This window comes from Corvus kubaryi, unplaced genomic scaffold, assembly GCF_017639235.1.
Source record: "Corvus kubaryi isolate FWS band 111438036 unplaced genomic scaffold, C.kubaryi_AGA036_p1.0 135, whole genome shotgun sequence".
In the NCBI taxonomy this organism is placed as follows: Eukaryota; Metazoa; Chordata; class Aves; order Passeriformes; family Corvidae; genus Corvus; species Corvus kubaryi.
The window spans coordinates 7251737-7278368 of record NW_024580669.1 but is presented as its reverse complement, the minus strand read 5'-3'; the positions used below and the strand labels follow the sequence as shown (position 1 = coordinate 7278368).

The 26632-nt window shown below is 36.2% G+C and overlaps 1 protein-coding gene across 2 annotated transcripts in view; it reads right to left on the bottom strand.

Annotated features, from left to right (window-relative positions):
- Positions 1-577: 577 nt before the first annotated feature.
- SEMA3A (semaphorin 3A) overlaps positions 578-26632 on the bottom strand; it is a 238064-nt gene continuing 212009 nt past the window's right edge. For both annotated transcript variants that reach the window (XM_042053628.1, XM_042053620.1), the window contains 6 exons: positions 25099-25190; positions 22341-22382; positions 16652-16809; positions 12301-12368; positions 6394-6536; positions 578-4872 (listed from right to left, as the gene is read on the bottom strand). In XM_042053628.1, the coding sequence (XP_041909562.1) occupies positions 4417-4872; positions 6394-6536; positions 12301-12368; positions 16652-16809; positions 22341-22382; positions 25099-25190 (959 nt within the window). In that variant the 3' untranslated portion in view covers positions 578-4416. The remainder of the gene's footprint in view (positions 4873-6393; positions 6537-12300; positions 12369-16651; positions 16810-22340; positions 22383-25098; positions 25191-26632) is intronic.

Below are 26632 nucleotides of genomic sequence, written 5' to 3'. Positions count from 1 at the left end.
AGCATTTGTCTTATTAGCTGTTTGCACAACGCTTAGTGCCATGGCATATTACTTTTAGATAGAGCCCCTTAGCACTTCCAAACAGCTGCTAAGTTTACCAAAGGATACAAGGGTATGTCGGTAACAGACAGAACCTGATTTATTCCACTTGCTTTCTGTGCAAGCCAGTTTCCAAAGGGAAGCAGCATAGCTGTCCTAAGCCATTAGCATTGCACAGAGTGAAATTTCATCAAGTACAGCAACTTGCTGATATTCACACGGCTTCCAGGCTGATTTACAGTTTGGTTCATGGGCAGAGTGGAGAATCGGGGTGTGCATATGCGTAGCTTTATCTGCACAAGCTCAGCAGTTGTGCCAAAAGATAGGCTGAAGATAGGTTCATGCCTTTCATTTTGGGCTTATTAGTTTGCAGTCTTCAAAAAAGAAACAAAAAAAGCCATTAATAAAAAATAGCAATCCTTCTGGCCTAATAAACAGAGCTCATACACATTGATAGCATTATATTGGCAACAATGCACTCCATATGCTCATGAAGGTTACAGGGCACATTTCCGTGTAAACAGTCAAGACACTGAACTTCAAATATTTGGAAGAAATGTTTATTTAACAACTGAATACATGCTAAAAGAAATAATTTACAGCAGCAGTTTCATTACACTTTCTCTCCAGTTTTCTAGTTCCCATCTGAATTGAAGTGATAAACACAGAAGTGGAATTATTTACTACCCAGTGATGAATGCGTTTAAAGAATAATCGCATAACTCCGACACTGATATAGCAAATAAACCACCTTATCACTTGTGTGGCAAAATCTTGCATTTTAGTATTTTGTTGAACACACCAAAATGGAGTACCTCTAGATAACAGTACTTTACACTGTACCTCCTTATCTAGCCAAAAATATTTACACCTCTTTTGACTAATGTGTAGGTAGCAAAAACTGAACTATTAAACACATACCATTGATATTCACTAAATAATACATAAAAAGGAACAGTAAATGCGCATTCACATGCATTTAATTTAATTTTTTTTACATAGTGAATTTATTGGGTCATGAAGATTTAACTTTGTTTTGCAAAGATGCACATTTTCTCAGTTTGATGTTATAGTTTAACATAACCATACAGTTTTTAGGAGCCATTGAACAAATTCCCATTTCAGTGATCTGTGCAAGTGCAAAGCACAGATGAGTAAGAATAAGATTCAATATATTTTTGTTCCTGACAGATGGATATCTTAAAACAAATGAAAATAGATCTTTCTGGTTATAAATGAAATCCTTTATTTCTCTCCAGCTTAAACACAACTTTTTACTTACTTTTTCTAAAGTCTGTAACTAGAAGTTTAGAGGGTTTTATTGGCCATTTACAGAAATACCATTTTAATCTTTATTTTCCAACTTTATGTTGCTTTAAACAATAATGACATAAATGGGGGTATGAATCTTACTGAAGCTGCAGGGCATCTTTCTATACATGAATTAAGGCCTGTGCTCTGAAAAAAAGTTCATTTCACATCAGTATTAAATGTTGTTATAACTTGACCATAATATGAACTTAAAATCAAGAATTTCCACTGTTGGCTTGATCTTTTGCCCTCTTCTTTATATAAACAAATACAAAGACTTAAACAAGACTACTTATGTCAGTGAGGATTGGGTTGAAGTTTGTAAGATACGATCATATCAATTGTTCAATGAGACTGCCAGGTCATGGTAAAAATACTGCATCTTCTGTAATTTTTTTCCCACAGATTATCTTTCTCAGTATAGAAAAACATATCTTAGAAGTCTGACTTGTTTCCTCTTCACGCATTGTGAAAGAGGTTGGTTTTGGCTCGATTTTTTTGTAACAAGTTGTTATAGAACCAGTTGCTATGAACATGGAAGAGAAAAAAAAAAGTTACACAGCAATTCCATGAATCTCTAAAAAAGGAAACAAAGTGATTTGGGGTCTATTGAAATCAATCTGTATTTTTCCCACTGAATTCTCTGAGTTTCATTTTAAAACTGTTTCCTTTTGTAAGAAAGAGTATTGTAGTAACTAGATGGTACAAAATAGCCCTTCATAAAAGGCTAAAAAATGTTCTGTGATTAAAATTAAATCATTCATTTGACAACAGTGCTCAGAAATTAACCATAAGCTGAGCTGAAAAATTAATACTCCTGCATAGAAAAGCACATAGCTGGGCATATGTTTTAATTCATCCATATTCAGCACACCATGAAATAATGGGAATTTAACAGCGTACTGAAGTTCACAAGAGTCAGGTTAAACATGAGAAAGACTTAAAGCTGCTTGAAAAATAAATTCCCAAGTGCTTTCTTCAATCATGGCCCTACAGCCTTGTCCTACTCTATTCAATGATTTTTTTTTTTTCTGAAGATATAAATGACAAAAAAATCTTGCAAGTTCATCCCCTCCAAAGGATTCAAAGGGGACTGAAGTAACTCGGATGTTAGTGAAAATCCAATTTCTAGGGAGGCAAGAAGCCAAGGCTTCCCTAAGCAGGATACTTGAATTAGTGAGTGGCAAGGAGACTGGGGCACATTGTGACAGATGCTGTCACAGCAGTTGTGTTATACTGTATCTGATAAGGCTGATTGATAGTGTAGCAATAAATTGATAAATTAAATACCACAGAGTGAATAACAACAAAACAGATCAGTCATCAGTGCAGACACACTTTTATATAAAAGCTCCTTTAGCAAACTAAGGATTTTGCTCTAGTAATTTTCCCCACAATGACATTACTTGAAATTATGTCATTTACAGACTCTACCAAGGTAAAATATGAGAGGCTGGAGAAAGATGATCTCAAAAGAACTGGACACCATAGAACTGGGGACCAAAGGCACATCTGTGCTGAGGTGAATAAATCCACTACTTAACTGACACTCATGATGCAAGTACATTGTTTTACCCTGCTGCTCTCCTGTATACAGAATAAGACAGAAGTGCAGGACCAAATTTTCTGTTAGTATAAACTAGTCTTAAGCTGAACTTCACCAATTTACTACTTCAGCAGATTACACCCACAGATAAAACTGTCCCTCAGATCTTAAAATGGGGAGCTGGCTTTGGGGTTGCTATTCATGTGGCTTAGTGTTGTTTCTTTGCATTTTGGTGACCTGGCCCACAGAAGGAATGGAGAACTGAGAGTCAGTAGTGTGGACAAATTTCTACCATAGAGCTGGGAACACAACTCTTTAAACTGAATGTGAGCTTTGCTCATGGATATATGACAGTCTACGAGCATCAGTATTTAAATATTAGCATTCACAAAAACGAACCAAGAAAGCAAGAGTGTAATTAGCAGATGGTATTTTAATGCTATTTGTTTTTTTAATTAAAAAAAAAATATACAACTGAAAATCAATGCTCTCCTCTTCATTGGTTCAATCTATAGGAAGGTATTATACAAGTTGAATAATTTCAAATACCATACTTAGAAAAACAGAATGCAGAATACTTCCATGCTATACAGCGACTTGCATGTTAAAATAGCTTAGTTTTAAAATTGCTTTGAAGTTACATGTCATATAGATTACTGACAGGGGAGGAGGTTAACTGCAGTGTGACCAGCTCCCCTGGAAGTTTTCCCAAACAAAAGAGTAAAGCAGCTCATAATTGGAAGTTGTCTTTTTTTCATCTAAATCAATAATTAGAAAGTACAGTATTTCTAAGACAAAACATCTAATCTATTTTAGAAAGGAGCTAATGTTTGCTGCATATTTTTTCATGGTACATTTAAATTATACTTTTAATAAAATACATCTTTAGATCAAAGCTGAAAGAAGTCATCAGTAGTAGGCCAGTGTACTCCACATTTTTTTTTCTTCCAGATGATGGATGGCTTATGTTGTTCAGGTTTCCACAATCAATCTCATTCAGTATTGTTTTTCCTCTTCTAGCACATATAAACAGGAGAACTGGTAGACAAAACAAGAACAAAATCCTTGTGTCCAATCACGTGTTTAGACATTCATCAGCTTAATGAGTTCATGCAGTTTTATATAAGTCTAGAAATGGTAGTGCTGCTGATGAAAGGTGGGGCTTGTTTTTCTTTTCTGTAAGATGACAGCATGAAATACAGCATTTTGTTTATATCTTTGTCAAAAGAGAAAGCAAAACTTGCCTGCTGAATACTTGCAGAAGTTTTTGAGCAGTCAGCTAGGTCCAGGTGAGTTATCATCCTTGAAACTCTGGTCGTTCTGGTCTTAGAGCAGAGAGGAAGGAATTGCTAGGAAAGTTAGAAATGGATTTTATTTAAACCTAGTGGAAACTGTTTGACCTTTCCACTCTTGTAAACATCCACATAATGCCATGAAAAGGTTCATGAATATTGCATTTTTTTCCAGTTATCTGTCTATACAAGTTTCTACTTGGATGAGGTTCCTAGAGGTAATGTAGCTCAGACACTACGTGGTGCCCTCTCAAATTCATGGGTCCTCCTGTTTCTACCTTTTTTATTCTCTTGTAGGTGCTTCCACTTATTTGTGTTCACCTGCGCATTGGCAGGCCTTTGCCGGCGTTGTTTGCGGTCTCTTTTCCAAACCTGCTCACAGAACTCATCCATTGTGTTGAGATTGGGGTGGTTGATCAACTGCATGAAGTCTCTGTACCAGATCTTTTGGCTGGGGGTCATGCTGTTGGTCGCATCCTTGGTCTTGGAGCCATCACCGTCTTCTTCTTTATGGAGCAGCTCTTCCAGGTGCTCATTATCGATCACTTCAAGGGTCACCTTGAGCAAGGTTTGCATGAAGCCGTGCTCCACAGCATGACAAAAATAAACACCAGAGTCCCTCCGGTGAAGACTTCGTAGCAACAGGCCCTGTTCTGTCCGGATCACGTGATCATCCACCTTTATCTGTATTGGGAAAAAGTGGTAATTTCAACAGTTATTTTTCATGTATGTGCCACATTATCCTCTAACCATGCTACTTCTTTATTACTGCTCCTTGTAACTGGTAAAACTTGGCCAAGAATTCCCAAACCCACAAAAAAGGAAAACCCTTTGCCAGTCATTTGTAATTATGAAAGGCTCAAATATTCTGGAAAAACTTATATACTGCCAAGAGTTTGGGGGATTAGGAATTTACTCCTTAGTAATTACTGCTGCTGAACAAAGATCTGTTTCAACTCTGTCAGATGGAGTTGCTGGAAAGATTATGGAAGATCTGAGCCTGTAATGAGCAGAGTCAACATGGATTCATTTGGCTGTATTACTGAGGCCACATTCACCATTATCTTTCAGTCAAACCTAGATCCATTTGCAGGAAAGGTTCCTTGTCTTCCGGTTGTGCCTTATTGCAAGAGCCCTTATGGATAGAAGTGGGTTCTGAATAAGTGGAAAATTTACAAACAAGCAATTAAGGATTAAATCTCAAAATTTTAATATTCAAAAAGCAGCTGTTCAAAATACTTTTTTTTCTGAATTAATTAATATCTAGAATGTAACTTCATTTTCTGAATGCACATGCTGCTGCAGACAGAAAGGGCACAAACCAGTTTGCTGCTCTCTCACTAAGAATAAATTCTTAATAATTTACTACTTATGCAAACAGAACAAAAATATTTAAAACAGCTAAAGTAACTATTCAGAACATGCTTTGAATATATATACATATTTAAAAATACTTCAATGGAACAAACAAGTTTTTGTTTCCTAGCTTGACCTCCCTACCTACCCGAGTAGATTATACTCTCAAAAATATGCGTGACCTGGCTTGATATGACTTGAAAACTTGGATAATTAATAATGTAAGAATATTGGTGACAAGAAAAGGAGAAAAATAAAGTATAAGCTTTACAACTCAGTGTTTTTCTCTCTATGAATACTGCTTTTGATGAAAAAAAAAGTACAATTTTTCATACTCTTGTGTCCACTACAGTTCTCAGTTCTTCATTCTGACTCTGTGTTATCAGCAATAAAGTCTTAGAGCACACAGCACATGGGATGCTCCTGCCAGACTGCACTTCAGTCAAACAGTATAATTGGGTGAATGCAGTTAAGCTTTTTCTCAAAGGTGATTTTAAGGCCTTTGTGATATTTCAGTTCATATAATCTTTGTAGAATGTTTCAGTCGACACTTAGATAGCACACTACCTTTTTTTGTTTCTGGGATCTCTGATGCAAACCAGTGTGTTTTGCAGGGAGTCTGAGCAAGGAGAGGATATGAATGTTTTCTGCTGTAACAATCTGTAAAACCTATTAGGGAGCTTACAGGATTTTATGGTAATAAGAGTGGGAATATGCTGAAGAAAAATGGGAATTATAATATTCCAGAGAAATTCTGCTCTACTAAAATTATTCTGGGAAGGACTCAGATTGAAGTGTATCTTTATAGAGAAAATTAGTTGCATCTCTCTATTTTTTTTTCTACTGTACCTCTTCTTTGCGATCATCATTTTGCTTCTGGAATTGCCAGTAGACTACGGCACGCTGAGATTTTGGACTGCACTCAAGGAAAGTGCTGCTATTCTCTACTCCATAGATAATCTTCTCCTCCAGAGTCTGACCACTTGGGTTATCTGTAAAGCATGAAAAAAAAAAACCAAAACAAAACAAAATTAAATTACCAGGAAACTAACTCTTAATTATTAAGTAAATTTTTTTGTTTAGAATTTGGTCTCCCTTAAAGTGTTTAAAGAGAAAAACTTAAAAAAAACTTTTCCCATATCAGTATACCATTTGAAAAGTATGCATCAACACCTCTATCTTTGTAAGGACCCATGGTAGTAGGTTTGTTGGTTTAGTGGTTTTTTTTAATTGTATTTTAAATCCTAACAGCTGTTAACATCTCAATGTGAAGTTAATGAATTTAATTGTGAAGTTTTGTGTAAGCCTCATTATTATTCATCAAGGAAAACATCTTGGACATGACAAGAATTTTTAATAGCAAACTGTATGCAATGAGAAAACTCAGGGTGTAGTTGTAGAATGTTTGTAATGATGCCTCCTGGGCTCTATGGTCATAATACTTTAGAGCAAAGTAATAAAACATGAGGCTATTTAAAAGTAGAATAATGTGTTTAGATTATATGGCATTGCAGTTTGCTGAAGCTGTTAATGACCAGGAATGATGTTTTTGAGGAAACGATTTTCAATTAATCATTTCCCCTCATACTGATATAATTTATGGAAATGTAATGAGGTTAATAAACCAGACATTATGGGAGGGGAAAAAGAAAGTTAAATAAATTACTTCCTTTTGTAACAACAATGTTTCAAGATATTCATCAACTTGCTGGAAATATCACATAGCTATAGGACTTATATGGTATTTGATTCTTCTCCAATACCACAGAGGCTTTAAGGCATCATGTTTCAACTCTCCACCTTACCTCTTTAAAATGCTGGTATGGACTTAAGCGGAAACAATAATCCTGCAGAGTAGATGAGGAGGAAGGGTTTGGTAGGCTATTTAACACTGTGTTGATCTCATGGGGTTTCCTGACTCCTTGCCATTCTTTGCCTTTCTTTCAATTTTTCACGTTTGATCTTTAGCACTGGAAATCTTTAAGGAACTAGTTTTGATATGTTTTAACAGGAAAATTATGTCTATTTAAAACCCCGTCAGAGAAATCCTTTGTCCAGTTTTGTTTGCTCTCAACTGTGCCTTTCTCATACTGGCCATGTTGTTTAGCAAACACAAACTGTTAGATGACTGCGACAAAGGTAAAAGTAAAATTGAGCTCCTGGCTTACGCTGACACAGAATCAAATGTCTTTCAATAATGACTTTCAGCCCTGAGAGGATGGCAGAAGGGATGTGGAGCAGAATAAGGACTGATGCTTGCCCAGTTCTCAGAAAACATCAAATGGCCTATTACACTAAACAAATAGGAAATAGGTTTGCTTGCCTTCCTCTGCTGGATTATGGACCTTTTAAGCGAGTGGGGTGTTCTTTTAAAAACCAAGTGAAACAACTGTTATGACATCTCTCAGAAACCACATTCCCATGAAGAATGTCAGTATAGCTTCTGTCAGGAAGATAGGGAGCAGTGGAGGAATGAATTAGAAAGCGAAGGAGCAAGAGAAGGGTAAGACAGCTGGAATAGAGCATAGCCAAGGTGGTGAGGTCTGAGATGGAGCACAGGTGAATTAGTGTCATTGAAACAGAGGAACTGGAAATATGTGAAGAGATTAACTGAATATAATTAGAAGTGGTAAGATAAAGATTGGAAATGCGAATGATAACTGGTAACTGATAGTCTGATAACTGATGGGTCCAGATTTAACACTGTGAATGGCTGACTGATGAACTGAACTCTTCTGTTCCGAGTTAGGTGCTCTAATTAAGGAACAAAATTCACATGGCTGAGCAGGCAGTCAGATATCCTCACATAGTCAGAGAGAAGCTGTTTGATAACTGAACTGGGATTCACAACAGACAGCACATACAGGCCTGCAGCATAAGACACTTACTAGAAAATATCCCCTTTTATAGACTGGGACACACTTGTTACTGCTCCAGCCATGTGTTTCTGTGAAACAGTGATTTACTGGCTTCCATAATAAAGGATGGAAACACAGGAATTTCACCCTAGGATGCACGCTGTGTCTCGATTCCTCTCCCAGGCTCCCTGAATCGTGATTGCAGAATGTCCCAACTTTGACAACAGCAATCCAACAGTTTGGGTGTTTGTATTGGAAGTAGGAATATCAAGTCAAATTTCTAAGCCTAAGTGAACTTTGGGTCCTCATCTCCAGGGTCCTAAAAAGATTATTTAACCAGCAGATTGCTCATTGGGGGGCTTGCAGCACCACTTCATTATATTTTCCTGAACATGGCTTAGTTCAAGTGAATTACATAGGGGCAGAGCACATGTTACACTGTTCTCATTAGATCCAAGGGAGGTAGTTTTCTAAATCCTAAATATCAGTATAAAGGACAAAACCAGGCCTTTCTTTGGTAAAAGTTCTACAGCCTATGAGTAGTAGCATGTTTGTAAGTATACAGAGATGTTTCTGCTGGAAAACTTAGGTACCTATGATGTTCTTAGTATCTAAGAAGCTAGTCACGAGTTTTTTGAGAAACTGTGCACTCTGACACCATTTCAAACTTCTGTTTCCTTGGATCTGGTCTATGACATTCTAGTGTGTTAGAGAACACCACAGAAAGTGGGTGAAGTGCTCTTTAAATTTCTTCACAGCTGCAGAAAATACAATATGGGTGACAAACACGCAATGAGAGAAGAAGCATTTTAGAGATTCTTCAATTTCCATTTCCATGATTTGAAGGAGCAGAAGGCAGGTCCAGAAATGGCTATAAAGTTCATGTAATATTTAGCACGTGGAGTGCAAGAAAGTAAGCAGTGATGGAATAATCACAGGATCAGAGTGCAGCTTTGGGACTGAGAAGCTGAAGAGACTGGAAGGAAGAATGAAAGTCTACAACGTTCAGAAAAGCAGCTGGAGGAATTAGAAAACTATAGAAGTCATGAAGTTGGTAATGAAATTCAGCCCAAAATCCTGTCTGAGAGCAGCAATTCCCAAAATGAACCCAACAGCAGTATCAGTTTACTACCCTGATAAATACCCTTTAAGTACATAATTTCTGACATAAGCGAAGAAGTATGAAAGGCTAAGTACTTATACCAAGATTGCTTTGCAGATGAATGAATCTCACAATACAGTTTAATTCAGAGTGATTCTTTGAACTTCCTCTGGGATAAATCATGTAAAAAAGAAGTGTCTCTTCTTTAACAAATTCTTCTTCAAAAAATCCTGAACTTGATAATTTCTTGATAGCACTAGTATGTCACACTTAAACAAAAATTGTCCTCTAGCTGCCACAAAGATGACCATGCTTTTAGATTTAAACATTAATGTCTGGGCAAACAGATGACAGTGAAGGATCCTCAGCTCCCTCTAATGTTGCTGTGTAGTCATTTTATACTTCTTCTGCATTTACACCAAAGAGCAACTGAAAAAGCTATGTAAACCTAATTAAAATATTATTGCTTCAGACTGATTGCAAATTTGGTTTTTGCAATGTCTTTAAAAGTGAGATATACATTAAGAGATCATTCTTGATTCATGATTTTTGGTTCACATGGAGAATAAATTGGCACTTCCTGCAAATGAATGTGTAGACACATAGTAAATGATTTCTGAAGCTTTTTTTTTTGCCTATAGACAAACCCAATTCTTCATCTGTTGTCCAGGGAACTACTAATTACAAACAAGGAAAAAAAAATCAGCATGAATTGGCATAGGAAGTTTATAGGCCATGCAGTCATCTGTACTATGTATGATCATGTGTAAAGGACAAGTAAATATAGGAAAATGTATTAGATTTACAAGTCAAGTGATTCAGAGAAAATTTCTCTCATGACCAATCTAAACCATTTGTTAAGCACTTTGACAGTCCATCCTTCAAGTCTAGGATCCAGCACTGCATTCCCTCAGTATTTTTTGTAACTTACTGATCCTTCTAATGCTGTCTTCTTTTCCCCATTAAGTAATACATTCAGTATCTTGCTTTGTACTTGCTCTCCTCATTTTGGCAAAGCTGTTTTAAAGGCCTTTGTGATCAGGTCTGCCATATCATATCTTTGTACAGACCTTGAGTTCTCATAATTGTTGTAATTTAAAAAAACTGCATTTCTGGATTACTGCAAAACTGGATTACTCTCTTTGCTTTGGACAGAACATATCTTTTTCAGACAAATATACAAAAATACAGGAACATATAAAAAAAAAAAAAGTGTTTTGAAATGCTTTTTTAATCTATGAAAATAAAGAACAGACCTGCAGTTTATAAAGCACAGCTAGCAAAGGCTAGAGAACATTAAAATGAACATACATGTGGTAGACCAGTTCAAAGTTTTGCTCAGAAGTAAAATATTCAGAGAGTAAAAAGGTAAAGCTAAGAAATGCTTCTGCTGGTATTAAAATCAATGTTTAGTGCCTGGCGAAGTTTTCCTATTGTGGAACTGAAAATCTCAGTCTCAACATAAGGATGGTCTTATCTTCACTGTGTAAGTATTATGCAATGGGAAATTTGTGAGCTTTCTCCTAGTGACAATTGACTAGCTCAAAACTAAACTAGTTGAACATTCATGAGTTCTCAAAATGTGACAATTACATACTGACCACAGTCTATTCAAGCACTTTTAAAACCCCTTTTTCCCTCTGAGTAACTTGGCCCAAGCTGACAATCAGAAGTAAAAAGAAAAGCTATAGTAATGTTAGCTGTGAGTTTCAAATGATTGAAAGGAAGATAGAAAAAGCAATTAGTGAAACATATTGGTAGTGAGTTACAGCTAACACAAAAGTACAATTTTGGACTATTCATAATTTTTGCTATTATGTGGACTGAAAGGACAAGAGGGTTTTGAGCTATCTCCATTTTCAGTCAGCTCCTTATTTTTCCCAGTGGTTTAACCCTGAGATTAGCTCAGCTGGTTGAAGCATGGTGCTAGTAACACCATGGTTGAAGGGTTTAGGATCCCTGTATGGGCCACTCAGTTAAGGGCTGGATTCGATGATCCTTGTGATTTCCTTCAAACTCAGAATATACTGTGTGAAAAGTTCCTGTAGATGTGCCACAATCACAAGGAATCACTTTTTTCCAGCAGAGGGAAGTATTGCCTAAGTAATTCCTTCACTTATACCAATATGGACATTTTTAATTTTCTGAGTGAAGGTCTTCTGAAAAGTTTGGCAACAAATTAGTAACTGTGAGAAGTCTGTCAGTCAAACAAGTCAAGAAAGGAATCTGATCATTACACTGTGAAAATGAAACAGCTGACAAAAAAGCAAACCAAAATATGTCTAAGAAAACCCATACTGAAAGCACATGGGACATGCCTGCTGCAAGGACATCCTGAACTTCAGAGCTTTTAGTGTGATACCTACAACAAAGGTCACTCCACATTTTGCCAAGATAGTTACAAATACATTTGGTTATCATCTTATGCAAACTATGTAAAGCAACATGTACATATTTCTTGATGTCATGATGGAAATACAAATCTTTTCTGATATAACATACCTAATGTGATGGCATGGTATTATCAGGGAAGAGAAGCAGGAAAATTAAAATTCTTAAACTGTTTATCTGGGGAAAACAAAACCAAAAAAAAACCCAAATAGACTTTAGTGTCTGATCCAGGCCATTGTAAGCTATCTGAATTGGGATAATGATGTATTTATTATATTCATCTTTCGCAGATGTTCGAGACAATTTCACCAACAAATCATTCACATGCTTCCTACTCTACTCTTTCACAGTCTGTAAATTAATTACAGACAAATTAGCTGCCCTTCAGTGGTGCCCATAACTCACCGTGATGCTGCAGGTCTGAGCAGTGGGTGAGTGGGTCCCCATTTCGGATGTCTTGTCGTCTGGTGCGTCTGCAAAGATCACATTTGAAATCTGTTAGTGCCCTTCTCAGTGCTCAACTGCAACGAATGGAACATTTACATAATTACAGAGGTCACAAGTGCATCTAAACAACACTAGGAAGGAAATCATATTGCTACTGCTATATTCTGTGCATTATCATTTTGTAGAATCAGCTTTACTCTTACAGGTGAAGTCTTCAAAAACTGGTAAATATATACCTCTGGCACTGAGATACTGAATAAATAAATAAATTTAATGCTAATTATTAGTTTTAAATAAATACCAAATAAAATAAATGATGACGTTTATTTTAACTGTGTGGGCAATACTGGGCACAAATAAATTCATTATTTGATTCACATTTACAGAGACTGCTGAAGGATTAAAATATACACCGTAGAGTTTAACATGCATCAAAAGTACACATTTGTGCAAGTACAGAATACTTTGAGTACTGGAGCATCTTTTAGATAGATGAAATGTTAGGATGGGTGGCTTTGAAAGAAAGCTGAAGTGCTGTATTTTCTGCAAAATCTAAATTAAAAAGCATAGATCATCTCAGCCACCATGGGTTTCACCAAAACATTTCTGATAAAACTGTTTACAAAACTGTTGCAAATGGTTTTGTCTTTAGAATAAACAAAATAAAAACTTGAAAAGGAAGATTTTGAAATGTCATTTAGTCTATATTTTGTAGCTTAAGTCTGAATTCTACCTTTGATTGGATGTCTTTTTAACACAGTATATTCTTCCCCCAGTTTGAATTCTACTGGCTCTTTTGAAAAACATATTGATCTGTGCTAAAAACAAATGTTGTATTTCATAGAAGAGAGCTTTTTAATACAGTTTTGTTTTGCATGTGTTGTTCTCTCTTTGTCTGCTCCTAGTTTTATTTAAATAGCTGTGACACAAAATTCAACTGAGCCAGAGAAAAGCATTTCATATGAAAAGGAAAGAAAAAAAGAACAAGGCAAACAAAGATGTGTTTCAAGTGTGAGCACTTTACTTTAGGAATCGGAGAAAGCCTGAGGGCTTGCAAAATTAGAGGAGAACAAAGAGGATTAGGCTGTTGAACAATGCTGCGATTTCAGATGATGGTACCCAGCAACGGATATGCAAAAGTCAAGTAGCCTTGTAAAAAGCCGAGTTGGTCACTCCCTTGTGACAACAGCCCACATTTTTAAAAGCCATTGTTCTGCAGCACACCATCTCTCTTCTCTCCACCAGCTCTATTTACAGGCTCTCACTAACAGCTCAGCATCAGCACATACCAAGAGTTCTCAGAGGCACAACTGCAGAGCTGAGTCCTCTTGCCTGAAAGATTTTAACCATATTTTTTTCCACTGAAAGCTACAGAAATGTTAAACCTAAAATTAGTTATGTGAAGTACAGCAAAAGCTTTCTTTCTTAAAAAGAAAGCTGGACGAGCATTTTTATATATTTTTCTGAATAAAAACTTCCTTAAGATTATGAGTTAGGCCATCTTAGCACACTTTAATAAGAAGGAATCTTCTGCTGATATATGGTTAAAAAAATGTACAAATCATAATTTCCAGTATCTTTATATTACTCATTATCAATGACAAAATCACACCCAAGATATAAGGAACCATAACATTTTGCTACCCCTTCCTGAATTTTGAAACACAGTATATTTCTAGGACACAATTTGTAGAAAAGAAGTCTGTGGAAAGACTCATATTACTGTCAACGAAGTTTGAATGAAATGTTTAGTTGGAATCTCAGGAAAATGTCGCACATATCACCATTGTATCAACACGATGATTTATGAAATATGAACCAGAACACATCTGCTCGGGGTAAAGTGAAGTGGTCACACTACAGGAGCTCTGAACTGTCATTTAGACTTGTAAAATACACAAAGAAAGAAAAGCAAAAAAAAAAAAAAAAAAAAAAAAAAAAGGCTCAAAAAATCTCATTAAAACAAAAAAAAAAAAGAAGAAGAAACAAAACAAAACCCCAAACCCTAAACCCAACACTTAGTAAAGCATCTGTACAATTGCCTCAGGAATCCACTTTCCCAATATTTCTGGAGCCTAAAATTACAAGAATCCATTATTAATAAAATGCTGACATTTAAGCTGTTTCCAGCAATGCTGATTTTGTCATTGATGCATTCTGAGCTGGCTTGAGGCAGTGGGTACAGCAGGTACCAGGTGAACAGAGGATCCTCTCTCCCAGTAACACAGACCTCTACTCTGCTGCTGCTACTGCCAAGGGAAAACTGGGGGAAAGTGCAGAGACAGCAACTTTTTCTTATGCCTTTTTCGGATCCCAGCTTCCCAGGACTAACTTTTTCTTTCACAGTGGCCTCTAGAAGAGTAAATTCTGCACCCCAAGGTTTTTCTGTAGCTGTGCAACCTAGTTTGGCCCCAGTAACCCCCACCCCTTAATCCCTGTAAGAAGAGGTCCCAGTCACTTTACCCCGATAGCAACGTGAGTGTCCTCTACAGCAGTAAGTTGGAGAGATAAGGAAAAGACAAAGAGTCCTATTTCTTCCATCAGTGTAAGCAGAGGAATGACAGGATGATGTGCTCTATGGATCTACTGGCAGTAGGAATGGGTGCCAGTGAATGCTGAGAAAGGATAAGGTTCAGGAACAAAGAGTAGCAGGGAAGTAGCAGAAAACTGATTCAGTGACTCCTGATCTTACTTTCTCCTTGAACTCGGAGGCAGTACTCAACCATACTGATCTCTAATCCTAAAACCTTTCCAGAATAAATCAACCTTTTAGATTCTCCTTGCAAAACACACTGTTCCCTCTCCTTTCCTTCCTCCTCCAGAGAAGCCACCATGCTACCAGCAAAAATAAGAATTTAGCTCATGTAGCTGAGAAAATTTGACTGGCTCTTCTTTTGGGATGGGTTCAATTTCCACTCTTTAATTGTTTTCTAACTAATTAAAGAATTTCACAGAAAGCTTTTCTCAGATTAACTCTTGTTTCCTGGTGCAAAAACAGAACCTGATGTTCCATGAGCAGCTTTTACTTTTGTCATCAGTATTTGTTTAGGATATATTGTAATGCAACCCTTAAAATTTTAATCCCCTCCATCTGAAACGTCTGTGACACTAATTCAACTTCTCACCCTTTATACATTTCGTCTCCCTCAACAACCAATCTAAACCTGGAATTTGAAGTTCGGACACTCTCAACTAAGTATTTGCTGCAATTAATTTCATGTATATAAACCCTTATGTACATAAGCCCATGGATTCCTTGTTTCTTCATAAGTGTGATAAGTCTGGCATATTTAATTTAATGTGAGCACTTTTTTATCATTTTACTCAATTTATCAAGGGAATCTCAACACTCCACCAATGTCTGCTATTTGCAAATGTTTATCTATTCAGTTATTCCCAACTTCAGCTTCAATAGCCAGGAGCTCTTCAGCAACTAGCGTGTATACTTTTAGAGTTTCAAAGATAAAGGGAGGCAAAGAAATTATAAAACTTTTTTATATTATAAATTAATATTATTTATTTTTATATTTATATATTTTTTATATATTAAATATTATATATTTATATATTTATTTTTATATTTATATATTATATATTTATAATTTATATATTAATATTATTAATATTATAAAAATATAAGAAACTATAAACCTTCAGATCAGGCAACTAGACTTGTAAATTTTTAATAAAATTGATATTTTTGACTTGTGGAGTCAGCTTTCCACCAACTCTTGCATTGCAAAGCCTTTAGCATCAGTGCAGAGTGACTGTAAAACAGAGGTTGTTCTGATCTGGCAGAACAACTTGGACACACATCAACACATACACGTTATACTTTCGAATAATAACAATAATGTTATATATCACTAAAAAAGATAAGTTTCTATTGATGTCCAAATATTTTAGAAATATTTCTTTTGATTCAGAGTTCATGAAAATGCAGGATAATTTACTTGGGCAGGTAGTGATCTCATTTTGATTTTGAACCCCCTCCTAATTTTAGAGAAAATATTTTTTTTTTCTTTTTGCTGTTTACCAATGAATATAAAGTTAGGAGTTAATTTCAGAGACAACTCTTGTCTGAATGTTTTCTTACAGGAGCTTTTTAAGCCAGCCCAAGAAGTAGCAGTGGTCACTTTAAATCAACCAAGACTTCATATAGCATGTAGCTCCTACAATGATGTTTTCTTTGGAAGAGAAAGGGCTCCAGTTAACCATCCCATGAAAAATCTGCAAAGCCCTCTGGTCATATTGAGACCATCAGTTAAAACAAATAGCAAACCATGCAGGCATCCAGAACTGTCCCTACCTCTTAGCAGTGGGGAAGTAACGTGAACACGATGAGCCATCCCAGGCACAGTAAGGGTCTCTTGCAAGGCAACACTCAGCACAAGCTTTTCCATACACATCACAGCGGTGTAAAGGAAGCTGTGAAACTCCAGTGGCTGAGCCAATGTAGAGCTGTTGCTGTTGTAAAAGTTAAAAACAACAAAAAAAAAAGGTTAAAAAATATCGCAAATTACAATTTTCTTTTTCTAGGAAAGCATAAATATATTATATAATCATCTGTTAGGAGCACTTCAAATACAATAAAGAATCATGATTCTGATGTATGTGAAAGGAATGAGAACAGAATTGTCCCCAGGGTAAAAAAAATCAAATAAGAAACTCTTTATTTTTTCATTAAACTCTTGGTGGTTCCCCTAAACAGTAAGAAAATTAAACTACTCTTAAGTTTTTCCTTTTGTATTCAGATCCTCGCACTGGGTGAACACTACAGTCAGTGACAGAACACAATGGAGAACATGCTTTTGAATTTGAACAAAACGAACAATTTCAACATACATTTCCTAAGCATTACCTCAATTTATGTATGTGAGGGGGAAACCTGAAGTAAATTATTTCAGACTGATGCTACAATATTTCAATTTGGAAGCGCTGCCATGCATGCAGTTCTTTGCATGCCTGGTAATTCCAATGTTTTGTACTCTTTTCTGTAAGTCACATGATTTAACTGGAACACATCTTTAATGAGGGGAGAGGTTTTATTTTATTTTGGATAAAAAACAGTGTTGAGTAGAAGATGCAGTTCAAATGCAGAAGTAAATAAAAAAAAACATGCATACAAAATGAAATACAGCCTTGCATGGCATCACAACAGAATATCTTGTCTCTCTCAATTTCCTCTCTGATATCAAATTCATGTGGTCCACTAGGGAAGTTGGCCCCCAGAGGGATATGAGAAAACTGAACTTCTGATCCCATGTGAAAGTCCAAACAGAGATATTTCAGATTACCAATAATTCACAAAGAAAACAAGAAAACAAGTATGAGTGGGATGCAAAATGAGGGGAACACTAAATAAACAGATACACAAAAATTCAAGGGCATAATCCTTCTGGTTTGGAAACGCTGACACTTTGCTATCAAATCTTAAACCTTGTCAGCCAGCACCCACAGTGGAATGATGAATACCTTTCCTAAGGTCCCACTCCAAGCAGTCCCATCAAGAAAATACAAATTTGTTTTAATTTTTCTTCATTGGAAGACATAAAGCTGGTGTAAACAACAGAATTTCAAGAAATGTCATCACAATTCTTCGTCTCCTGCATTGCAGTGTCCCAGAGGTACCATTTCCAGGGATTTGGGGATGGAAGATGGCTGAGGTCACCTACCTACCAGAAATAATGAGCACTGGATACCAGAGATAGCAGCACCAAAAACACTCATAAAAGGTGTTGTGTTAACTTCTTTCAGAGACAGCAGCTTGGCAGTTTATACAGACATATTAATCGTAACAGAAACATCCCGTGCATTTATATAAACACTGGTATTTTCTCAAGGAAAATATGACAAGGAAAGCCCCCAAAGGAAAATTCACTGGCAAATTGAAAACTAAACCCTTTCTAAGCAGCTGTTTCCATCTATTATAGTTTCATAGCTGGGTTGTAAACCCACATTCTCCAGGCAAAAATCTCTGACCACACAGGGCTCCGCACAAAGCCTGAACTGTACAAACCAGTCCTAGTCAGCGTTGTAGCCTTGAGAAGAGATGACAGGCAACAGACAAGATGAGCTGCTTCTCTCTAACTTAAGTCACTTAATCAAGTACCCACCTTAGGGGTACATCCTGCAGTAAAAAGAGCAGCAATTCAAATCTTAGGTGACCTAACTGCTTCTCAAGGGATGCCTCTTCTCTTTACTGATTATGGAGGCAGCATAGGTCAAATTAGAGCTTCAGTTAAGTATCTTAAATGTCCAGATGGTATTGATCTGAGTCCTGTGTAATTGGGGCATTAATATCTGTATAAGCATGTAGGAACGTGTGGTGCAACTAATATAAAAATCAACCCAGAGAATGCACATGGGAAAATAAAGAATGGTGTAATGGTTTCCTATGTACCTCTGTAACCAATTTCATTTTGCAAAAGTCCCATCCCTAATTTTCAGTAAATGTCTTTAGAATTAAAAAATGACCAGAAACATAAGAAAAAAAAAAAAAAATTGAGGCCAAAATAGGGTTACTTAAAAACTATATTCCTTGTAGATAAGTTTATAGTTCAGTCAGTGAACTGCAACATGTGTTTCAGGTGCTCACAGCCTGAAGGCTGCTGCCCTGTTTGCTGCTCTTCTGATCATGGTTTTAGACTCCAGCTGGTGATCATTATTCTGGACACTAACAATATAAAAATCCAGGCAGTATGAAATTCAGAAAATAGAAATAGAATTATTAGCATCAACGATCTGACCTTACTTTGCCATACCATAGTCAAACGGCCTTTTGGGCAGTCTCTCCCAAAACATTGTTAACTGTTAATTTAATGAATGATTATCAGATCAAACCAGAGAGAGGGAAAAAAAAGGTTGTCCTCTAAAAATTCTTGCAAAAGTATTAGAAGTCAAGAAAAACTCAAGAAGAGACTAATATTTAAGTGATCCAGTGGTTTCTGGCTGCCCCACAGTGCTGCCCAAAAAGCAAAGACATAACAAAATGGGAAAAATGTAATGCTTAAGAGGAAGAACTTAAGCAGAATTTGAAAAGGAACTTTAGGGAGCATGAGATTCAAATATCATTTGATTTAATTTAATGTCTTAAGAAGTAATGCAGAATAGTTCAGCATGCTGTTTAAGTGATATATTCATTTTGAGCTGGTCCTTTCTATGTGCCCACTATGGACAGAAATGTTAATCTCTGAGTAAAATTCAGTACTTGGTGAAATATACTATAAAAGTGGCCACTAAGGTATTTCTGAAGGTGTCTGCCTTGCCTTTGCTTGAAAATCTTATACAAGAGAAACAAAAGCTCTTTGTAGCAGTTCACCAGACAAGGACTTGCCCTGTATCAGCTAAGGATCTCCTTATCCTTTTCCCATGTCACCAGAAATCCAATGGCTTTTTGATGGAGCATCACAAATCTGACCCTGAGAAAAAGGTGAGAGGTTGCTTTGCAAAAAGTCACCTTTGATTGAAACCCCGGCTGAACTTTTTGGCCTGCTTCCATGTTTGTAAACCAAGGGAAAAATTATGGAGCTTCACCTGACAGGCTCAAAGCCAAGTGGTACCGTGTCCATCACAGAACTGGGAGTTTAGGCAGCTGCAGGGTGTTGCAGAGGCTCAAGGATGCTCTGAAGGTTTGTGTCTATTGCTAACAAAGCACAAACTGTTTAAGTGATAAGGTTACACGAGCCTAGGGCTCTGAACACAATCAGGAGGAATGTGTAGCTTCAGTGAAAAATAAAGACGTAATTCCTATGAGTTAAAGACAGCAGAATGGAGAAAAAACATATTAAGGCTTAGTCTTGCACATAAAAGCTAAATTTCCTTACTCAAAGCCACTCTTGCTCAAGGGCCAAAAGCATACTCAGAGAGAGAGAGAGAGAGAGAGAGAGAGAGAGAGAGACGGGAGCTTTAGAGCTTTATATAATTTAAAACTTAAGCTAAGTTCCGCTCCTGAAGAATTTGTAGATTTTGGTCTTTAGGAAGAGTAATTTGTAACATAACATATTGGCATGATGGCAAAAGAGGTAGCTTTGAACAACCAGAGCAGTAAAACATTTAGAAATAAGGAGAAACTCCCTGTACCATGTTTTTATAATTGGACGAACGATTTGTTAGTGAAAAAACAAAATGAAGTGATTATTTTTAAGGCATTCAGTAGAACATGCTGGTTTTACTATTTACATTTCAGGCTCTGGCTTTCCACAATGCATAGAATTATCGTGCTGTTTATACGAAAACCACCCTGCTTATCAGAACACAATGACTAAAGTGTTTGAGTTATAGAACTACAGTATTTTTAAATCATAAATGTAAAATGGAAACATGTTGCCATATACTTATTTCATACATACTGCCAAAAGCTTGTCATAGTGTATCATGATTCTGTCATTTTTAGCCTGAGGGTGGTTGATTTTTCATGAGTTTTACTCTGCCTGAATAACTTGTGGTTTATGCTCTTTTTTAGCTTTAGACAATTTTAGCAGTGTAAATTTGTTTTCAGAAAACTCAGGGAAAATTGTAATCTCTCCTGAATAACTAAAGATGCTTTGGAGAAAAAGCTGTATGAAAATGCATGGTCAATTTTCAAATATGATTGGCTGCTTTAAGGCAACGTACTTATAAAAATAATCCAAAGCAGAGCATTTTGGTATGATGTGAACATATATACAACCTGACAGGTTTGTTTTTAACTATCCCAGTATTCAATACTACCTTTTTCTTTGTCCTGCCATTTTTGCTGGTTTAGGTGGTAAACTGTTAGAACAGTGTCCCCCCCAAGACAGTTTCTGTCGAATAAATGAATGCTTTCAGACAACTTTCCTAAAGACAGTAAATTCAGAGTTAAATATGCAGCATTTAAAATATAATATTGTGCTCTGTCCATTACAGAATGAATTCAACTTCTGTTTAGTAATGTATAAAGGGAGGTAGACGAATTAACTAAATTTTACTTATTACGTGCACAATTTTTAGTGCACCTAGTCCTGAAAGTAATACCAAATCTCCTCATTCCTGACAATGACATTAAACGAAAACAAGTTCCTTATATTTACCAAATAAGCCTTCAGATCAGCACATATATGAAAAAGAAAAAAAAAATTAAATTTGACACTAAATTTTATGTCTAAGACTCCTGAGACAGGAAATGACAGTGGCTGGGATCCATCCACCTAATTCCAAGCAAACTAGAAGATAGGCCCCTAATACCCACTTCATTCCTGGACTGCAAACCAATGTTCTTCTCACAACCACATAATTCATCAACTGCTTCACAAATTTGCTTAGAAATGCAGGAATCACCTTTACTGTAAGTCAGACAAAACTTTACCTCTATCCATCAAGAGGTTCAGCTCATTTTAGTTATGGTCTGGTTTTATAATACATATCTTTTCTATAAGCAGTTAGCTATTAGTGTACTCAACAGAAAGTAGGAAATATAAATTTTGGATCTGGAACCCTTATCCTAACCACATCACTGAACCAGAAGGCCACGGAAAATTTGGACTGCATCAGATCTGTTAATCTTTTGTTAAAGCTGAATGACGTGCGTCCGGGAACGGAATGGGCATAGGACAGAAAGACAGGAGGATGTCCCATTTCCATCCTTCCACCATCTGCATTTTGTACCAGACTATTCCTACAGAGACTGGAACTAGTCCCATTAAAAAGGGACCAAGTTTGGCCACTCCTTTTGAACAGCCTCTCTGTCATGGAAACACTCTACAGTGTGGATTTTAATTTTTTTTTTTTTTCTAGAGAGCCACCAGACAGCTGGCTAGTTTTTGTTTAGTTTCCACCTTACCAGAAAGTAACACAAACTAGGCTTTTCCTTTCCCTGTTGCACGTCACATTTTCCTGAGAAACTACTGCTGTTTATGTAAAGGGATGGGATGCTGCTGCTGCAATTAATATGTCTCTGCTGACTGCCAAGTTACTGTCTCTAGAAGACAGAGACCAATAAATATTTGAAAGTGATTTAACATTTGTGCACACAGTACCTGCTTTGTGGAAATCTTCATTGCTGAAATGACAGTGGGTTCCTAGGGAAAAATAGAGTTAAAATATAAAGTGAGCTGTAAACATAAAAATGCTATTACAGTGCTATTTGCACAAGGTAGAAAACCCTGAAATTAAACTAGATACTCCGTAGTAATAGTCCTTCTTGTTGTCTTTTGCAGTGGAATAATTTCTAGCTGTAAAAATGCATGTATCTGGGTGCATCTTTGATTGCTATGTTGACCGTAGGTATTTCACTTCCCATTTTTAATGCAGTTTAATTGTGATCACTTTGTCACTAATTTCACATCTTGAAATTGCTATCCACACTTAATAATAAAATTACTTTTAAAGAAGTTCCCAGGTAATACAAAAATAATAATGGCTATATGAAAATTCATAGATACTATCTATTAAAGATAATAACACTGAAATAAGCAACTCATTTTAGTATATCAAGGTGAAAACCCCATTCCTGTGAAATTTTCCTCATAAGAACAAGTTCTAATCCCAAGTACAATCTCTTTAACTGCACCACACTATTCACTTACAAAGAAGTTACATGCATTTTCAGAACATGCAACCAAAATGAGCAAGAGGTTCTTTGCACTCTGGAATATCCATTATTTAGTCCACTGTTACAACTTTTCGGTCCAGCTTCTTGGATGGATTTTCATCTTAAAAGTGGCATAATAAAAACTGTGCAAGTCAGTTCTGTATGAACCTTATTCCATCTAGAAATCTGTTATTTATCCCACACATCATAGTTTTGGTTATATACATTAATAAGGTCCTTATTAAGCTTTTACACTTCTAGAGCTTTCAAATTGCTTACCCTGAGAGAATTTGATATGGGTCAGTGGATGGTAAGCATGGACTTGCCTTTACAGAGAGGTTAATAGACCTTATATTAGAAAGCATCAATTAAATATAACATTTGAATGGAAATTGAACTCATTAATTTGTTTGCTCAGCTGTTCAGAGACATATTGCACAAAAGGGGTTTGAAGAGGCATTTGTTATCAATGTAACAGATACGAAAGACCTTCAGCTTTGCGGAATTATAAATGAAAAGCATTGTACTCAGCACATTACAGCTTAAGCATCAAAATACATTGTTCATGATGCATGTATACTCTTTACAACTAAAGAAAACTTACATTTGAAAGATTCATATCTTATGTACACAAATTCTGCTTATTTCACTTAAGTACATTAATGCCCTCTTTAAGGCTTAAATACATGTCTAAAGAGATAAATGAGCTTTCAAGTAAATCAGAACACCAAAATACTTTCATGCAATGAAAAAATAAACATGTAAAGTAAAATTCCAAATTTGAATTTGCAATTAATGATTCTACTTTTGTAAAACCTTTCTGAAGTAACATTAATTCCATTTTTTTTCCCTTCTTTCACTTTTATTTTTTTCTGATGTCCTCTAGCTTGGCACTTCTACTTGTTTCAGGGAAGAGATTCATACATGATCAACAATTGCCAAATTACCCTGCATTCATTTAATGATTTTTGTGTGTATAAAAAAGAAAAAAAATGTTGGGAGACACAAATTACTTATGTCATTTTCTTCTCACAGTTTCTACTTCATTTTAATGTAAAAAAAATAAAAAAGATCCCTAGATTTCTGTCCACAAAAAACCCCACAGATTGCAAGAACAGGGACGCATATTGTTCACAGGTATCTTGCACTCAAAACAGAGGTTTCTGAGCAAGATTGGTACCAGTAAAGCCAGGAATGCCCATAAGAAGCTCTGTTTAGCTATGTTGTCTCTGCTCAGAAAAAAACAGATGAAGGGATGGGAGTGGAGTTTGATGAGGATATGGTGGCTGCGCCCCTCTGTCAGGTCCAGGGCACGGTCCCTGTCAGCACGTCTGGAGTGACACCACACGACAAGAGGCTCCTGGAGCGTGCCAGCAGCATCTTCACACTGTCACATCAACCTCATGCTCCCAGCCAGGTATCAACCCCCAACAGCCTGGAGACAGGGAAATGGTGCCATAAAACGGCACTGACAGAAAGAATAAAGTGGGGAATGTAAATGATTCGTTGTTGTGTACAAAACACAAGACATCCCTGGGTTCTGTCTGGGAAGTGTTTGAAAGGTTTACTCAGATTTGCCTTGCAGGAGTGCCTACAGGATGCCATATTTTTTAGGTGGCTCATATAGGAAAAATGGAAGAGATTGATTTCACCAAAAAGTACAAAAGCTACGGGGTGTTTACAGTGTCTTGTGTCGAACCATGAAAATGAGACCCTAAAGTGACCTTTGAAAATATAAACACTTTGTTCCCCACTTTATTAAGCATAAGAAATCTGGGCAGATCACTGTTTTACCTAAAGTATCTTCTTAGTTACAGTATGCTGATAGTCTGATTAGTGTTAAGGGTTGATGCAATTACAAATCTGTATATTGCATATCTCTGTGGGAGAAAACAGACAGGCATTGTTCTCAGACTTGCACAGGTAGATATTTAACTCCAGCATGCAACAGCTCTAAGATTCAGAAACACTAATTTACTTTTTAAACCACTGAACAAGAGCCCAGAATGCCACTTCTTTTATCATTAACCTCCAGCTCACACTGAAAGTTTCAAGGTTTATTTTGACTAGTGTCTGGGTCTCTAAATGACAAGCTAATTAGAGGGGTATGCCAGGCTATTCCTTGGCTAGACTGCAAGAAGTTGAGTTTGCAGCTGTCCACAGAGAAATCCACAACCTGACACTTGAAATTCAGCTGCACTTACCCGAAAGACTGTCATTTCTTCCAGCAAGACTTCCTCTAATTCGTGCCAAGTCTCCTTAGGAATTGAAACCACTTTAAGAACTGTTCCAATATCTTGAAAAGGGAAAAAAAAAAAAAGTTTTCAGGTGCTTAAGATGAATACTTCAGCTTTGTAGCAGCCAGAATTTCTTGTAGTATGTAATTATTTCACATATAAAGACTGTGAAGCTACGTATCTCTCAGCACTCATTCAAAAGAACTGCTATTTAAAATAACCTCAGAAAACACTGAATTTCAGTAGGACATTTAAGTATTTCAATTATCAAAATGCAACAAAGAAAATACATACTATTATAGTTATTAAAGAATAGACAGAACTGAAATACTATTTAAGTGACTGTATAAAATGACAGATTCATGACTGGGGAAGGAAATGCACTAAATTTACTCGGGTGTGTTTTATTGTCCATTTTGAATATGATGTTTGTCTTTCTTAAAATGCATGTGAAGATGCAGTACAGATATAAAACCATCTGGACGAACTTTGTTAGACAGATGAAGCTGTTAGGTCTCTTAAGTACACGCGATCTTCCCTGTGTCAAACAAAGTACCTAAGATGTATAAGCCCCTTAAGGCATCTATATTTCTCTGTGTGTAAGATGCTGGTCTTCACTGAGGGGTGAAAAGCATACAATTTGTGCCTTTGGTTTAGAAATAGATGTGTGCCAGCATTTTATTATTATATCAAATTAGATATTTGGAGTTTTGCAACTGGCTTTAAAATTAACAAGGCCAGCACTTGCAATTCCAGAGCCACAGCCTCTGGTTTTGGGAACGTGGTTGAGACTAAAGACCATCTCTGTTATTCAGCTTCTGCATCTGTGATTTATTTCTTTGTTTCTATGAACACGATTTCCAGGAAACAACAAAAACACAAAGAACCATTTCTAGGTTGGCACACATCACTGCAGACTCTCTGAAATGGAAACAATCTGTATGCGACTTTTCTTTTTAACCAGCCAAGTGTAGTGCCATGTAAATGTATCATAGGTAGAATAACTATGTCCCTGAGGACTTTTCAAGTTGCACATCCTACAGCTTTAATGGTTTAGGAAAATACAAGGCATTTTAAGTGGATAAAATTCTCAAATTACTATAAAGGTCGACATTCTTAAAACAAGAATTTAACCATCAATTGCACAAAATCAAATGTATACACATTTTGTAAGTATATATAATTTGTGTTAGTTGAAATAAGAATAAAAAGATGACAACTCTCTACTTCTATATTTAAAATACACATAAAATTGAGACAAAGAGATCGCATGCATTAAAAATGTTTTTACAAGGCAACTATCTTAAAAGATATTGATTTAATTTAAAATTCTGGTACTTAACTTCTTTAGATGATTTTGTATTTAAATATTCTAGAAAACCTGGGATATCCTGTAGAACTGAGAGTTTTCATTTTTCCATCTGCTTCCCTTTAACCAGATGTTGGTTTCTAGATACATATTTTTGGACTTTTAGAAAGAAGCAATTTTTTTCCTCCCAGA